This window comes from Carassius carassius, chromosome 41 (genome assembly GCF_963082965.1).
Source record: "Carassius carassius chromosome 41, fCarCar2.1, whole genome shotgun sequence".
Classification (NCBI taxonomy): Eukaryota; Metazoa; Chordata; class Actinopteri; order Cypriniformes; family Cyprinidae; genus Carassius; species Carassius carassius.
This window is the reverse complement of record NC_081795.1, coordinates 18,579,696-18,598,959: the sequence shown is the minus strand read 5'-3', so window position 1 is coordinate 18,598,959 and position 19,264 is coordinate 18,579,696. Positions and strand designations below refer to the sequence as shown.

Below are 19,264 nucleotides of genomic sequence, written 5' to 3'. Positions count from 1 at the left end.
GATGGGTAAAAATCAATAGTTCTAAAATAAAATAAACAGATCACGGTGATCTCTTTCAAAATCTCACTGTAGAGTGCAGTACTGTGGTATGATGGATTCGTATACTGTAGAACTGGCGCCCAAGCTTGTAGAAAGAAAATGAAATCTGGCTTTCAAGCTAGAACTAACCAGACACACCAGTGGATGCCAAAATAGCCAACAAATTACAAGAAAACAAGAAAGAATGAAAGACTTGTTCATGAAGTACTGCGCGAATTTTCTCTCCTCATTCCCTTTTTTATATCTACCCATTCTCTTCCATTCTCAGATCATTAAGGAGTTCAAGGATGAAGATTGGAACATGGGAAACATTGTGTTCACGATGACCAACCGGCGGTACGGAGAGAAATGCATCGCTTATGCTGAAAGCCACGACCAGGTACTGCTGTCAGGAAACCTCCATTCCTCCAGTGTGGAGTGAAGAAAAAGTAATCAATGTGTCATTGGCAATGAAAACTGGTGTCACATCAGGTTGAAGTCCTCTAGGGATGAGAAATGAACACATCCATCCTGTTTGAACACATTCTAACACCACGGCTAGAGCCGATTCTTGTTGTTGTTTTTCCTGTCTTCCCGTCTTCCTTTCTTCTCTTTGTTTTTTGTTTTTTTCCTCTGTGTAGTGTTCCCAAGGTCTGGGAATAATGATTTGTGCTACTCAAAATAAAACACTTGAGTGAGTCTGAGTTGAAACGTGCTAAAACTAGGAAAACTTTACTTTGACACTTCATCAATAGACCACCCGTTTAGCATTGCAATAACGTTTCCATCAGAATCGCAGATCCTATGTGAAACCGCATAAGATGTTTCAAAATATTAATGAACGTCGGGACTCGGGACCTTGGCTTAGTGGTTGCAACATATTAAGCTGTGGTGCTTTTGTAGGTATTGGAGTTTTTTTATTATTATTATTTAATACTATATAAAGTATATATTCATGAAATATATTTCGGAAAGTTTATAATAGTGAATTAGTGATTCCTGAATCACTGCTTATACTTTGTAAATCAACTTTTTTACTGTTTACTGTACCGTTACACCTTCAATGGTTACATACAGCTTTGCATCATTAAAATTAGGCCAGTATGCCGTCTTGTTCTTATTGTCCCATGATGTTTTTGTGTAGTACCAGACAAATGGTAGTCATTGCCCAATAACAAATGCAACCAATCAAAATCTATTCATTAACCAGCAAAGATTTCACCTAATGTGGTGTTCATGCTTGTATTATTGATCTGCTCGTTCTGTCAGGCCCTGGTGGGAGACAAAACTCTGGCCTTCTGGCTGATGGACAAGGAGATGTACACCAGCATGAGCTCTTTGATTCCCATGAACCCCGTTATTGATCGAGGCATCCAGCTTCACAAGATGATCCGACTGCTTACCCACAGCCTGGGAGGAGAGGGTTACTTAAACTTCATGGGTGAGCCTCTGCAGTCACACACAAAAAATGTAGTCAACATTTGGATGTGCAGGATGTTTGGTGCGTTATCTTTGCAACAATGTAGCGATTAAAAAAAAAAAGTAGTCATAAGAAAACAAAAAAAATGTATTTAGATAATATTAGTCAAGGTTCCTTGCACCAAAACAGCTGTAATTTATGAAAATTTAGATTGAAAATATACTTTTTCACTTTTTTTTGTTTGTTTGTTTTTGCTGTGACACTTTTCTTGAATTCGGTGTGTCATTTGTTTTTTCTTCAGCATTGGAGGCACATATAGGCGCATGTTTTTTGTTGTTAAAAGTATCCAATATGTTAGATAAATGTTTTGTTTTATTTTGTTTTGTTTTGGTTTGGTTTGGTTGTTTTTTTGTTTTGCTTCATTTTTTGTTTGTTTTCAGGTCTGGCTCCATTCTGGCATTTTATTCCGTCTTTTAAAACACCAATTACCATTTTCTTCCATTAATAGCTCCAATCTGGCTTGATACATCATCAGTTGATCATTACGTCCATTTGTAATATTTATGAACTGGTCATTATTACTGGAAGTTGTTGACTGTCAGCTTGGTCAATAATCAGCCCAAACAGTGTACTAGCCCCACCTGCTGACCAGGTGCTGATGCTGTACAACCACATTACATAAATGAACTCATCGGTTCAGTTTAAAAGAGACAGTCTTTTCCCCTGCCAAGGCTTTATTCATTTCACACACACGACCCAAGCCCAACAGATTACATTGTGTTTGCGAGCACATGGGCAGACTCATCCATGATACACACAGGATTGCTGTTATTGTTTACTGCTGCTCTTGTTCTGCCAATAACACTGACAGTAATGACGGCAACAGACGTGGACTGCCTGATGTAGACACTTTTTACTCTTCACTTGTACTATATCTGTAAAAAGCCTTTCTCTGTTGACTGAGATTACTCTCCTAATGGTCCTGTGACCCAGCTAAGGCTAGAAGAATGTAAAATGTGAAGAGACAAGCAGGTATGTTTGCTCACAAGAAAGCATACTTGGTTCAGCTCTTTAAGAGATCTTCAGATGTAACTTGGAGCCAACATACTGACAGATGCCAAAAACACAAAAAATTTATAAAAAATAAATAAATGCATATATATATATATATATATATATATATATATATATATATATATATATATATATATATATATATATATATATATTGTTATTATTTTATGTATTTATCAATTAGTTAATTTGTTATATTTGTATTATTTTGTCAAAGAGATGTCAGAAATATATATATATATATATGTATATATATTTTTTTATGTTATTTTAGTCAGATGTCAAAAACATGATACAATAACTTTATTTGTAGTATTATTATTATATATATTATTTTTTATGTCAAAGAGAATTCAAAAACATAACAAAAACATTTTTATTTTTTATTTAGTTTAGTTTAATTTAGACCAGGATGTAAACCAGTGACATGTAAAAGTGAATGCCCTCTACAGAGGACAAAATGAATAGTGGGGTCCAAAGATCATCAAGATTTATCTGGACCTGAATTATTCCTCCCAATTAAGCTTTTAGTACAACAGGTATTAAGTACTATGCATTATCCAAGTTTCTGACATGTTTATTACTAATAATAATAAATTACATAAAACATCTCTCAAAAGAATTTAATAATTAAAATGTTCAGATAAATCATTGAATAGGGATTTTAAGTTTTTTCTCATTCATCACTTATTCATTTTTGTTTAAGTTACAAAAAAAAAAAAATTGTAAATACGGGAAGACGAGTCATGTCAATAGATCAATGGCTGTGAAGTCATTTAGCCAGTGCAAAGCAAGAACAAATTGTTTGAGGAAGCAAATCAATTTGAGCTACCCTCAACTCGACAAAGCCCATTTATTTATTCTCTATTGGCAGAAGATGCTTGCAAACTTAAAGGCCACAAAGAGATGACGGCCATGTTTGCAATGCAGAAAGAAGATGATGAGCGCTGTGAGGCAGAGACTCGACATTATAACACAATCGCTAGGCGGCAATGAAACGGCTCAGTGGTTTCATCATTAAATCAGCAGGTGGAGAGTGAGATGAATGAATGCTTGACTTTCAGAGATGGAGAAAAACTTCTGGATCACCTTCAGAAGCACCGAGCAACGACTGACTGTATCCAAACCACGCTGCTGATCAGTCACAGCTGTTGCAGAGTTTAACTTAATTAACATCAAGATAAAACGATGTTCCCAAATCTATTAATTGAAAAAAAGCATTGAGTGGACTCTTGTGAAAAAGAAGTGTGCTTAATTGTATTGAATACACACTTGTAGTGTATTTCAGATTTGTTTCAAATCTGTTTAAAAACCTGTTCTTGCAGATTATATAAAATTGATAAAATCAAAAGGCCACTTAAGGCTTTTAATATCTTTTACATTTGCTAAATTGCAACTTTATCATTACAAATGTGTAATGACAATCCATGTTTCAATACAAATGGATTGTATTTTATTTGACCATAAATGTTTGTCATTATTAGCTTACCACAGCAGCTTGTCATGGAGTACAATTGAACCATATTTCAAAGAAACTAGAAAATCAATTATAAAGATGTTCTGAAGTCTTTCTGAAGTTGGTCAAAAAGCACTCAAAAATTCAGCATGAAAGTTCAGCATATATATATATATATATATATATATATATATATATATATATATATATATATATATATATATATATATATATATGAGGTTAAATTGTGATTTCATGTTGACTAAAGGGGCAATCATGTTTTTTTATTCAAATATCAGCACAATTTTATACAAAAGTTAAACAAACAAAAGTTTGGTGACATGGCATGTGGTTTGGATGGAAATGATGGAGGCTACACAGTCCCAGGTTCATCCCATGGTTATAGACCGTATAGTGTGAGCACATAAATCTTGAGCTTTGGCTGGACAACACATGCGATCAACTCAATTGGTATTTAATAAAAATGAAGCTGAAATCACACAGTGTATACCCAGCATTACTGATTGACTCCACTGTTGGAACAAATCAGATGAGTGAATGACTCAATGACTCACTCATGCATTGACTTGGCGTCACCTATTGGTGATTTTAATTAGTTTTTAAAACATCCAAACATTATTTACAGATTTGTAACTGCAGGTTAAATGCATTCATGTCCTGCATTAAACAGTCTGAGTAAATGCATCTAAATGCAGTTTCAGATGCAGCTTCTGTAAAGACCAATTTGGTTGATACTGAATTCATTTGATTATAGTGTATTACTATTTAGTTTGAATTTGATTAAATGTAAGAATTCAACATGAAAGTTAATGTATACATTTAATTAGGTTAGAAAAAATGGCATTATAAAGGTACCAATGGCCAAAAAACATAAAAATCAGTTCAATAGCTTTGGGATTCAGATGTCTAGCAGTCCTAAACCTGCCAAGGTACCAGCAAAATAACACGTATAATCTAATTCTCATTATCAACAAAATTCCAGAAAATATTTAAATATCATTTTTTGTCGTTATCGCACACCCCTACTGACAACAGACAATAAATGGAAAATGTAATTAAAACCTTGCTAATGTGAACACACTTTAACACATACATGTAAAAAAAATAGTCAGATAATTAATAAACTAACTGTTTCTCCAAGAATGACCTGGAACAGACGAGAATGAATAAAAGAGACAAGCAAAGAGTGTTCAAACCTGAAAAATTGAGTGTGAGATAGATGAAATGAGCGTAATTGACTGGCGCTTGAGGTAGTCATGAAGTCCAAAGTCATTTCCTAAACAAATAACTGTTGGCCTGTTTTGATATTTGTCATGATAAAGGCCCAAGTAAGTGCATTTTCATTATAGGATTATTTAAGGTTAAAAGTGGACTTGCTTTCAGCTCTAAATGTGTGCTGTGTTTTTGTGTAAGATGAAGGGGAGGATAAATTACTAAACTGATTGCTCTCTGAAAACAGGGTTGTATGTGATTCAGCTATAGGTCATTGGGATTAATCCTGAATCACATTTTAAAAGGATCATCTCATCTAGCTCAGTGTTTGCGTATGCTAATGGCTGCTCGCGTTCTCCAGACAACCTTGTTTCAAGGGCAGCTCTCGACTATGGCTAGTGCTTTACATTGAAAGACCTGAAAGTTTTCATGTGAAAAGAAAGATTTTGTCTCCTCTTCGTAATAAAAAATGAAATAAAATAAAAACTATTCTTAAGTTATACTTAACTTTGTATTCTGTGCTTAAATCCGACCCTTAGTAAACCTGAATATGAAGTGCTTAGTAATTAGCGATGATGATACTTTGGAAACCGAAAATACATAAAAATTGTTTTGGATGGCCAAAATCATTGACCAAATATTGACACTTAATTAGCGCTGGGCTGTCAATGTTATTTTTTTGTTTTAATCGAAATTCATGTTGATGAACCAAGATCTTTTATTTTGGATTCCATTTACCTCGAAAGTTGGATGCTGGAGTCGGTGATGAAGTCACATCGGAGTCGGAAAGCCAAGATGGACACGTTCTATTGTTAGCCAAGTCGATAAAAATATGACAAGCATAATTGAATTTAGTATAGTTATAAACACACACTTTCCCATCTGTTTCTATTAAATCAGGTCTGAATTGAACGGCTGCATAACTTTGCACCATAGGGTGTTTTTTTTTCTCTCTTTCTCTCTCCAAGCTCTATATCCAACTTTTAATCAAACGCTGACTTTGAAGCACTTCACCATGACGAAGCAAACACTAAGCTTTGACTACACCTTCTGCTACACTTCTAACTGTATTACACACTCTTTTCTTTGGCATTGAATTTCTCTGTGCGCGTCAATTGGTATCTCAGCTGCCAGCGTGAGGCCTGCGCCACAATGCGGCTCCCATGGCTTTGCTGCTGCAAGGTATCAGACGCTTTGAAAGGCCGCTGTTCAAGTCTGAAGGACTTGAGGTTTCGTTAAAGGGCGTGTCCATGGCGGCCTGACAAAATTCGATGTTTCGCCATGAAAAAGGAAGTTGCTGTAACTCAGACATACAATGTCCAATCTGCCCCAAACTTCACATGTTGGATAAGACTCTTGACCTGAACAGATCTACATGCCAATATTCAGTTATAGTCATAGCGCCACCTATTGGCAACAGGAAGTGAAATATTTTACACTGCGACAAACTACTCCTAGAAATTTTATGACATCAATGTTATTTTTGTGGTCAGTCTAATCTAAAGACCTGTGTGATGTTTAGTTGTGAAGATCTTGAGTTTTCATTAAAAGGCGTGTCCATGGCGCCGTGACGAAGTTTGATGTGTCGCCATGGGAATAAAAGATGTTATAACTCAGGCATAAAATGTCCGATCTTGCCCAAACTTCACATGTGTGATAAGGGTCCTGGCCTTAACAGATCTGAAGGCCAATATTCCATTGGGTGTGGCAAAATGGCTCGATAGCGCCACCTATACACTTTCAACTGAGTGCATATACACTTTTAACGGAGTGCGCCTCAAGCTATGTTTCATGTACATGTACAAAAATCGGTACACACATGTAACACACCAATATCTACGAAAAAGTCTCTTGGTACAAAATCCGAATCCAAACAGGAAGTCAGTTATTTAGAATTTTCTCTTCAAAATTGGTGTTGTTTTTGGCATTTTCAGGGGTTGTTCTTTAACGAACTCCTCCTAGAGATTTATTCAGATCAACATCAAACTTGGTCAGTTAAATCTAAAGGCCTTTGCGAAGGTAAATTGGGAAGATCTTGAGGTTTCGTTAAAGAGAGTGTCCATGGCGGCCTGACAAATTTCGATGTTTCGCCATGAAAAAGGAAGTTGCTGTAACTCAGACATACAATGTCCAATCTGCCCCAAACTTTGAATGTTAGATAAGACTTCTGCCCTTAACAGATCTACATGCCCATATTCAATTATAGTCATAGCGCCACCTGCTGGCAACAGGAAGTGACATATTTTACGCTGAGACAAACTACTCCTAGAGATTTTTTGACATTAATGTATTTTTGTGGTCAGTCTAATCTAAAGGCCTGTGTACTGTTAAATTGTGGCAATCTTGAGTTTTTGTTAAAGAGTGTGTCCATGGCAAAAATGACAAAATTTGATGTCTCGCCACAGCAAGAGAAGTTGTTGTAACTCGGGCATAAAATGTTTGATCTTCCCCAAACTTCACATGTTCGATAAGAGTGCAGCCCTGAACACATCTGAAGGCCAATATTACATTATAGTGATAGCGCCACCTGCTGGCAACAGGAAGATTTGCACATATATGGAATAAACATTGATATATTCTACTTATATTAATGAGTTTAAACGTATATTTCTCACCGTTCACCTATTTACTAGAGCCACTCGCTGCCGGTGAGCCCGGGTGTGAGGGCCCGTTCATCGCTGCTTGCAGCTTTAATTTTATATATTTTTACATATATATATATAGAGTATATTTTACATATATATACTCTCTCTCTCTCTCTCTCTCTCTCTCTCTCTTATTTGCATTTTAGCATTCTACTGACAGTTGGGAAGAGGGTTTAAATGTGCTTAACTGTCATATGTGACAACACCAAAAAGCTTAATGGCATTTAAAATACTAAATTATTTAGAACTGTTGATGAAATATGATCTGGACATGTTCTTGACAGTTTAAGTGAGATTTAGCCGTCGTTAAGAGAAGGAACATCTGGCTTCGTAATGAAGTATGTGGAGAATACCTCTACACATCTGCTGTATGATTCCTGTTAGGAGTGCTGTGCTGTATGTACTGAATTATCTCCAGATTTACATCCATGAGAAAAACTGATCCAAATCCTCCAGTAAAGCATGCAGCAAACAGACTGAATTCTTCAGATGAAGTTGAGTTTTTGGAAGTTTACAGACTGCCATCATCATGTGTTTCTTTGGGGAAACTGGGAGAATATTTTACCTGCTCTGATTGTTATTGTTCTAATTCCCTGGATATTTTCCCATTTGCATATTTTCGGCTTTTGAGTCATGGCTCTATCCTGGGACTAGACAACATTTGTGATCATCGGTAGCACTACTCTACATACGGTTAGACAATGAGGAGTGCCTTTTTTTGTTAATTAAAGCGGAGTTTGAATTCAATATGTATATTAGAACTTAGAAAACTTAATCTTAAACAAAATGCTGTAAACTTAATTAGTTCAGTACAAAAATTACTTGAAGATTAATATAAATATTCTTAATGATTCTAAAAATGACAAAATCATACATAAAAATAGTAAAAGTAAAATTAAAATGAAAACGGTATAAATAATTAAGCTCATTCTGAACTTATATTAAATAATATAATAGTATGTAATGAATAATACTGCTGCTGGTTTAGCGACATTTTTACAACCTTAAAATTGTAAAATGTATTATGTTATGTTATGTTATGTTTAGAATATTAATATTCTACCACTTTAAATATTTAAATATACAGTGCTGCTTGAAAGTTTGAACCCTTTAGAATTTTCTATATTTTGTGTACGTATTTTCACACAAGTCCTGAAATTTGAGAAAGCGAATCCAATCAAACGAAGGAGACAATAATATAGTCTGTCATTTATTAAAAATTATCCAGTGTTACATATCTGTGAGTAGCAAAAGTATGCGAATCTTTGCTTCAGGTGTTGACCCCTTTTGAAGCAATGATTTCAGCTAAATATTTATTGTAACTGCTGTTCAGGCATTAACAATGACTTGAAATAATGTTAGCCTATTCCTCAGTACAGAATAACTTCAGCTCTGGGATTTTTTGGTGTGGTTTCTCCTATCAACTGCTTGCTTCAGGTCCTTCCACAACATTTCAAATGGATTAAAGTCCAAACTTTGACTTGGCCATTCTGAAACATTAACTCTGTTCTTTAACCATTCTTTGTAAAATGACTCGGGTCGTTGTCTTGCTGGTATCGTTCAGAATTCATCAGTGATGCCAAGCCGCCCTGGATCAGATGCAGCAAAACAAGCCCAAACCATGATATTGCCACTGCCATGTTTCACAGACAGAGTAAGATTCTTATGCTGGAATGCATTGTTTTTCTTTCTCCAACATAATGCTTCTCATTCAAACCAAATGTTCTATTTTGGTCTCATTCATTCACAAAACATGTCTCCATTAGCTCTCTGGCTTGTCCACATGATCTTTAGCAAACTATAGATGGGCAGCAATGTTCTTTTTGGAGAGCAGCGGCTTTCTCCTTGCAACTCTCCCATGCGCACCATGGTTGTTCAGTTCTCCTGATGGTGGACTCATGAACATTAACATTAGCCAATGTGGGAAAGGGCTTTACTTGCTTAGAAGTTACTCTGTGGCCATTTGCAACTTCGCACAATATTACACATCTTGGTTTGGAGTGATCTTTGTAGGTCCATCACTCCTGGGGAGGGATCAGTGGTCCTGAATCACCTTCATTTGTACACAGTCTGTCTGACAATGGATTTGTGGAGTCCAAACTATTTAGAGATGATCAACGGCTCATACTTTTAAACTGGACTGTGACACATGCGTATTGGCTTAAGAGTTTGGTTTAAAGTTTTGCGAACATATACATAATTCAATCAGCGAACAAATCGTCTGATGCCTGATCATCTCTAATACTGACCTCAGGCCATCCTCATCTTCACATCACATGTTCTTCCTCCCTGTTTGCTTATATGCTTTGACACTTCTTTTACAGCTACGTAATTTATTTCATTAGAAAGCCCTGTCATTCCTTGTCTGTTCCACCTCATCCAGGCATTTTTATTTCCATATTCTTGTCTCCTTCCTCCTTGCTCTGAATAAACAACTTACCTCATCACCATTATTGTGCCTCTGTTCTCTTGCTTGTCAAAGCGCCTCCTTGGAATTCAATTACCCAACTGTTGTTTTATGATGTTGTCTTGTCAGCTGATGAAGGATTCATTATCTCATCACTCCGCTTGACAAGAATGTCACAACGCTCTCTTTGCCTTTTATTCCACTACTCACGCTCAGCTTGCAAATGTATTCCTTCGCTGTCGTCTCCAGTCCTCTCTGTGATCTGCAATGCCATCTGTTCCGTGGCTGAGCTCATCGTGCCCTCAGACTGCTGGAAAACACTGGAACCCTGCTGTTGTGATACTATCAAACACTCCATTGTTTTGTTTTTTTTTCAGTAATAATACATTAATAATAATAATAGTTTTATTTTATATATTGCCATTTATAGCCTTATATAGCAGTAAAGGCCAGTTAACATCTGATATGACTAAATATTTATGCACACGGCAGTAGAATACGGTAATCAGTTATGTCTGTATTGTTAATTCAGCTCTAATCACACACACTTTGGTTTAGGATATTTTTTGCTTCCTCCAGGTTAAATTTTGTTGTATACTTTTGTACATACATATATACATATGTATATGTATGTATATGTATATATATATATATATATAAGTATAATTTGTAAACATTTTAGTTTTTTGTAAATTACCTTTAGCTATTTTTATTTGATTATCTTTTTTATTATTTATTTTATTTTTATTATATTTTTTCAGATAGTAATCTTAATATTTTTATATATATTGTTTAATGCTTCTATTTTTTACATTTCTGATTTTCGCTACAATTTGTGTCTTTAATGTTTATATTTATAACAAATATTACATATATTTATATAAATTATTTATAGCGTTTAAGAAAAAATACCAGGCTTACAAATAAGTGAAATAAATGGGATATTCCTAGTATTAAACCACCAATTTGAAAAATAAAAGGTTGAAAATTGTAACAGTGAAGGAGTGAAGAATATGGGTAAAAATATATACTTTTTTAAATCAAAATATAATATTATGTATTATTAAATAATATAATTGAAATATATAATGTGTTATATAACAGATTTATTTCTTGTCATTGACAGTTGACTAAAAGTTCATTTTGGACCGTAGAGATAGTTATGCTTTACTCAAAGCTGGTGGAAAATCTTGGCAATTTCTCATATTTTTACAGTGCATTGAGAGACATAAAAAGTAGTACATCAAAAGACAATCTTTTCTGTTCCTGTTACTTAACCCTCAGACAAGGTCATTTTGTGTTTCATAATGCATTATTCAGTCCTATCTTTTTGTCTCCTGGTTCATTATTCTGTGTGTTTGTGGGGTTTCTCTCTTGTTCTTTCAGAAATAAAAGGTCTGTGGATTAATTTAGCATTCATTTGTTTGTTATAAAATAAACAGGAAAAAAAGCAAGCTCCTGGAATAGATCTTGAAGCTGTGCACTTCTCTAGTGTTGGTTTGGTAATAGCAACGGGTTTGAAGTGAACGTTCGCTACAGGAGATGCTTTGAGAGGAAAAGGTTTGGGGCAGGGCAGGTTACTGGGCTCTTCTTTCCTCACAGTCATCGTTCAGAGAGGATTTTAAAACTCTGATTCAGAAGTGATCTTATGAAACATCAGAATTTTCAATGACATTTTGAATGCTGATATCAGGAAGAAAAGGACACTGCAATCATAACACCGTCAAACTAACAAGAGTTTTTGGAGTGGTTTATGTTTTTGGATCGGAAAGTCCACGCTTGAGCATAATACAGGTGTGTGTGTGTGTGTGTGTGTGTGTGTGTGTGTGTGTGTGCGTGCGTGTGCGTGCGTGTGCGTGTGTGTGTGTGTGTGTGGTTCAGGTATATGCTACATTATTGGGACACAATACTGTGTGTGTGTGTGTGTGTGTATACCTAAGTAACCATATTCTGGGGACAAATTTGTACCCAAAAGTGAGCTAAATCTCCAAAGACCTCCCTTTCGGGACATCCTCATTTGTAAAAGTGGTATAAAAATAAAATAAACAAAGTTTGTTGGTTTGTTGTTGTTGTTTGTTTTATTGTAAAAATGCAGAAACTTTTCTGTAAGGGGTAGGTTTAGGTGTAGGGAGATAGAATATACAGTTTGTACAGTATAAAAAACATTACGCCTGTGGAATGTCCCTATTTGGATAGCTAAGTAAACGTGTGTGTGTTAGATTTTCTATGCAAGTCTCAACGAAGCATTTCTTTTATCAAAAATGCTAATATTGTGGGAATATTATTACAGTGTAAAAAAACTGTATTCTATTTTAATAGATTTTAAAATGTAATGTATTCTTGCGATGCAAAGCTGAATTCCCAGCATCATTACTCCCAACATCATTACATTACGTGTCTTGAGTGTCACATGATCCTGCAGAAATCCTGAAAATCCAAAGAATCCTTGTTAAGCAGCACAACCGTTTTCAATTTCTCATTATTATCAATGCTGAAAATGGTCATGCTGCTTGATATTATTCAAAACATTCTCAGGATTCTTTGATCAATGTAAAGTTCAAATAAACAGCATTTATTCAAAATAATTAATGAAATAAGTGAGAATAATTAAAATAATTATTTTTGACTCATCGGCGTATGTCCAAAGTGGCTGTGGCTACAAAGAAAGTCAAACTCCTGTTTTTCTATCACACATTCAAACCAACTGAGTCAATAATAACAAGCCTTTGAAGCATTTTTCTTCAGTCTGTAAGAAACTTCTCTATTGTGTTTAATTGCAGGCAATGAGTTCGGCCATCCAGAATGGCTGGATTTTCCCCGAGTAGGCAACAATGAGAGTTATCATTACGCGCGCCGGCAGTTCAACCTCGTGGACACGGATCACCTGCGTTACTGGCAGCTGTACGCTTTCGACCGAGACATGAACCGCACAGAGGACAAGTACGGCTGGCTGGCTGCTCCCCCGGTGAGAGAAAAATCACCCTGTACATTTTCCCTCTCCTACTGTACCTTGTCTTTCTTCTCAGTTCCACTAAATATTTCTTTATCAGTCAAATTCTGTGCATATCACCACAGTTTGACTTTCATTTTTCATCTTCCACGTTCTCAATCCTCCGACTCTTTCTCATTCTATCTAACTCCCTTTTATGTGCAGCATAAAAGAGTTTTTTTTTTTTTTTGATCACTAGAACAGTCAAAAAAAGCATCAGTCCCTAACCAGCCCTTCAATATCATTACTCAGCTGCTTTTTAAACAAATTTCTACTCCACCAAATGGAAGATTCAAATATGAATTATTAGCTGAGGAAAGTAATCCAGCTTGTTGATGTGACCCTGGCTTCTGCAGAAGCATAAAGTTATGAATGGACTGATTTACTGCCTTCAGCCGTAAAGGAGTGAAAAATGGAAGGCAGTGGCTACTTGTCTTAAAGAATATTCCGGGTAAATATTGATGATCAATGAAAAATTGATGAGCATAAGATACTTCTTTAAAAAACATTTTACTCGCCACATTTAAAATCATTAAAAGTCTATTTTTGCTTTTAACAGATAGAGAGTTAAACCAGGACACAATATTTAAAATAAGAACCGATTCGATAAGTGATTTACATGCAACAATCAGAATATCCTTTTCAAAGTTAAAACTCCTCGGTTTTCTCAATAAGCCTAGACGTTGATAAGCCTTTTAAAAAAACATCATCTTAATGCTTATCAGATAAAATCTGGGAGTCAGTCTCAGTACCTAAGTGTTTAAAAGGTCCCACCTGCTCAACTTCCTCTCCATTAACTAACAAAGCTTCACAGAAGGCTCGTATGTTTGTTAGCCCCACAACACATTTCTTTAGTTTTACTAATGTTAAGCTGCAGAGAACTGTCCTCTGTCCAAAATGTAATAAAATTAACAAAACTGAGGTACTGTAAGTATCTAATGACTGAATATATTTTACATGTCCCACCAGTGCCATATTGTCTGCATATTTTATAAGCATTAAAGGTACAATTTGTAAGATATTTGCAGTAAAATATCCAAAAAACACTAGGCTAGTGTTATATATTTTGTCCAGCTGATTGATTACTAACAATATCTCTAATGTTTTCAACTACTTGTAAATCATGAGAAAATTCCCATTCTGAACAGTGACACGGGGCAGTGCAGTCGCCTGTCAATGACGTTAGTTACCCTTTGTTACCACCTTTACGTATAAACCACATGACAACAGTGTCATGGACAAATGCGGAAGTAACTAGAAAGAGATGCCGATCTCGCTCGTGTTTTATTCGACAGGTGAGTTGTTTTGATTCGTATCTTTACAGAAAACGTATGCTATTAAAACGATCAACAAGATTAGTATTATGGGCCATACACGCCAAACGTGGTGATCGCGTCTTTGCATTGACTTCGTATGTAATCTACTCGCGCAAATCGTTGAACTCGAGTTAAATTCATGATTTATCTTTCCGTCTGATTGATGGCCGTCAGCGGTTGGGTAAAAAGACAACAAATCCCATCATTCCACGCTCCTTCTTAGCGTCATCAAACCACGCGTTTGTTATTGTTTTGATAGTGTGCCATCTCGTGGCAGGTCTTACAACCTGTACCTTTAAATTGTCAGTATCACAGGTTATTTCATTTATATGAATAAAAAATTGAATTGGGGATAAAACACACTCCCGAGGAAGCCAGTGTTGCTAAAAAGAACTTTATGTTGAGTATTTGGTATAATGCAATGTGTTTATGCAGTTTATGCGGGCTATTATGCTCCGGTACCGTCTTCCTGATGGTAGGAGCTGGAAGAGACTGTGGGAGGGATGGGTGAGGTCCTTCACGATACTGTTTGCTTTGCTGGAGCATGGTGTGAGGAAAATGTCCAGGATGGAGGGGAGAGGGGCACAGATGATCTTTGCAGCTGTGTTCACTGTCAGCTGGAGGGTCTTGCGGTCTGCTGCATTACAGCTCCCGTACCTGACAGTTATGCAGCTGGTCAGCACACTCTCTATGGTTCCTATCATCCAAGTCATTTCCAACCTTATCCAACCTTATCCATCAGAGTACCACGTACAAATCTGTAAGCAAACTGCAAGTTTTCCAATCATTGCTTAGGAGAGTTTCTGACAAACTTCTCTCTCCATGCACTTATAAAGCACAGATGTTAAAGCCACTGGTCTGTAGTCTATAAGGTCCTTAGCATGTGCCTTATTTGGCAGTGAAATAATGGTACTCTCTTTCCAGGCCTGAGGTACAACATTACAATAAAACGACAGCTGAAAAAGCTGAACAATTACAAACCATAAGACAAATACAATAGATATGCAAATGAAATAAATTTGATTTTCAAACTCAGTAGGTATATTTTACATATATACAATTATTTAACATATTTTGTTGTTTTAAGTGACGTGAAATACAGCCAAGTACGGTGACCCATGATCAGAATTTGTGCTCTGCATTTAACCCATTACCCATTGTGGGTTTGTCTTTGTGATAGAGCTGTCACTGAAACAGAGAGAGGTTGATTCACGAGGAATATTTGATCATTGCCCTGATTCAAGGAGCTAATGAAGTGCCAATAGAAACCTGCGATTCGTGTTAGATTGTACTTTTTTCCTTGGTGATTGATATTTAAATGCCAGTTGACTATATTTGTGAGAGATATTGCTAGGTGTACTACTAGTGGGAGAGTTTATTTGTGCTTTCTTAGGCTATGTGCACAGCAATTGGCCTAACGGGGGTGCTACAGCAATCAAAATTATGAAAACGCTCATAACTCCTAAACTGTTCATCACTGGCTCAGGTGGCTAATGGTATAGGAATCCTTGCCTCAAGACAGACAAAATGCATTCCTAGTCCTAGGTTTTTCGACTGGTCAGAACCAAACCAGTGCAGAAAGATTCTCTGGAGAATGAATTTCAAAAAATTCAAATTATCAAAAAATAAAAGTTTGACTCGCCATCGCAAAGGTACGTCAATATGTTTGAAAGGGGTAGGGCCACTTTTACAAAAATGGCAATAACTTTCAACAGATTTCAACAAATCTTTGCTAAAGTCTGAACACTTGCTCAGTCTGAGGTCACATGAAAAAAATAAAACAAATCATGGAGCTTGGCCAACTTTCCTTCTTTTGCATGATTATACGTTTTTCATACCAAAAAGCTTATAAATCCTAAGCGAAAACTCAAAACTTCATGAAATTAGGTCAGCACATGTAACAGATGATTATAAAAAAGCATTGCAAGGTTTTATGGAAATCCGACCATAGGTGGCGCTATAACAGTCATAAACGTTAAATATCATTATTTTTCTATGGTAAATTACCTGGATTTACAAAAAATGCTTTGTTTAATTATTGATTTGGGTGTTTACAGACTTGTTAAATAATATGTTATGTATTTTTACATATGTGCTTAAATGCCTTGAAGCACTTGTTTTTGCAAGGCTGGGTTTTTTCCTTTTGTTATCTCTGTCTTTGTGTTTCTGTTGGAGAAACTCTGTGGAAAAGAATTCTAACACAAAGTTCAAGATGTGTAATGGAGAGCCAACCCAAACTCTTTGCATCTGCTGAGACCGATTCATTCAAATCATCATCGAACTGGCAGGAGAATCTTTTCCCTTTTTACTGTTTCCAAGGAAAACTGAGGACATGTCCAAACGTACACGAGTATTTTTATAAACAGATTTTTTTCCTTCTCGGTCCACATGAAAACGCAGAAGCATGATATGAAGCACTGTCAAGAGCATGCCAAGCCAACAGGTGCTCAATATCCAGTTGCTCGGATCGGATCAAAGGTACAAACAACTGATTGGGACATCCCTAATGATTTAATTAACAAAATGATTCCTAATAGTCTTTGTTTTAGTTAACGATAGCACTGGTGTCCTTCCCCTTAAAGTTGCATCTTCTGTTCCTTTCAGGTGTGCTTGTGTCAGTCTGGCCGGCTGCAAGGCATGCGATCATGCAAATGAAGGGAATTGTTAGAGATTAGATGGCAGACAGTGTAAATGATTCACTTCCTCCTGTGATCCGCAGCCCATTTTACACCTGCCTCACCTTATCTGCGTCTCACTTTGACCTTGCCACATTTTTTTATGGATGAGGACTGAGATCATGTTTAAAAGAATAAGCAAGAAATGTCTTTTTTTAAGGCTCAAATCCGATTTAACTTTCAAGATCATTTTTGTTTCATCAGTCGCATACAAGAAAGAGGGATGTGAGGATGATTATAACTGTCAAGTCACGTATCATATATAGGCATAGTTTTTTAAACTGTCTGAAGTTATACAATAGCTTTGTGGGAGGAAAAAGACTGAAGTTTAAGTCTGTAGGTCAATAGAAATCCCCATTCCATCCAAATCTGCTGCTTTAATGATATGTGAGAACATCTTGGGCATCTAGACCACATGAAGGAAATGAAAGAGAAGAAATTGGTTCTTACGTGTATGTAGCAGATCTGAATGTTAAGATGTAAATGAAGTTTAAGGAACTATTGCTTTCTAATACCTCCACATGCTTTGAGAAACACTGGATATATGTAGAATTATATATAGATTTGTGTAAGAATATTTCTATTTAATATATATATTTTTTTTACTTAATTATAATACCCCTTTGTAATACTATATATTTGTTCAGATTGTATTGCTATTCATCATATTGATAACATGATCTCAGTTCTGTTCAGAAATGTTCACCTGTAACCTGTAATTCCTTTAGTTTGGGAGAGCAAACGAGCTCCGACGGCTAATGGGAGGCCTTTAGAAAAGATGAGCTGAGCTTTGAGCACGTTTTTGGTGTCTGAACGTTTGTAATTGCTATGTATCATCCTTGTCTTTTCCCAGGGTAGTCGACAGTAAAAACCTTGGCACCCACTCAGACTCCAAACTCTCTCTCCACAGCTCTGACAGAGTGCTAACAAAGTATCGCTCCGGCGAGAAGAGCGCTTGTGTGCGTGAACTGAATTCTTGATTCCCTCCTCGGTGTCTTAAATTCAGCTTTGCAGTCCCCACTGAGCCATGCTGCTCCTTTTTGCAGTATATATTTTATTTCCGTTCATTTTCATGCACTTCAACTTGATTTACTTAAATAATGTTCCCTAAAATATCATTTAGATCTAAGCGTGTATTTTAAAAATGTTCAGTTTATCTCTGTTTATTTATTTTAATTAGCTTTTGCAATTGGAATTATTAAAAAAACATTTTTTTTTTCACTAAATGTACGCAAAGGAGAATATGCATTCATTTTTATTTATACAGAAACATCACAATATTTATTAGTAAAATATTTGCCTTCATACATGTAACAATCATTTCTTAAAGGATTTTAATACATGCACAAACACATCATGGTGATTATGAACGTGAAATTATCCAGCCATTGCTTCTTGTTTCACAGGAATATACATATGAGGGAAAACCAAAATCCATCACATTGAGTTGAACCAAAGAATACAGTTCTGATGTGCAGCAACAGATTGTTGAGCTTCTCAAATTAGAAAGTGGCTTTGAGAAAAGAGTTAGAGCATTGGAAATTCCCATTTCCACCATCAGGGCAATGATGAATCCTTTCCAATCAATTAAAGATGTTACAAACCTTCCTGGAAGAGGACGTGTGTGTATCGTCCTAATGCTGAAGAGGAGAGTCTGAGTGGCTGAGAGTAAAGACTCTCCAAGGACCGCAGCTGCAGAATAGCAGAGATTAGTTGAATCTTGGGATCAGAAAGCCTAAAAAAAGGTCAACCTTACATCACCACATGTTGTTTGGGAGGGTTTCAAGAAAAAAAAAAAAAAAAAAACACGACTATATCATCAGTTTTCAATATATCCTTCAGCCCTGCAAGGCACTTCACTTGAAAAGCCAGTTGCATGGGCCGCCCGCTAATTAGAAAAGTTTCTCAGCAGGCTTCTAAAGAGTAAACTGTGATTTTAGCTGAGCACTGTTTACGTGCTGCTGCAATCTTACTGAGCACCCGCTGTGCTGCAAACAGGACCGCAGTTCAGTAACTCATCGCTGCTTCTGT

The 19,264-nt window shown here is 36.1% G+C and overlaps 1 protein-coding gene across 1 annotated transcript in view; it reads left to right on the top strand.

Moving 5' to 3' along the window:
• gbe1b (glucan (1,4-alpha-), branching enzyme 1b) overlaps positions 1–19,264 on the top strand; it is a 174,252-nt gene that overhangs the window by 99,719 nt on the left and 55,269 nt on the right. Inside the window, exons 11-13 of the mRNA XM_059533431.1 lie at positions 308–418; positions 1,288–1,459; positions 13,034–13,218. Coding sequence (XP_059389414.1) covers positions 308–418; positions 1,288–1,459; positions 13,034–13,218 — 468 coding nt within the window. The remainder of the gene's footprint in view (positions 1–307; positions 419–1,287; positions 1,460–13,033; positions 13,219–19,264) is intronic.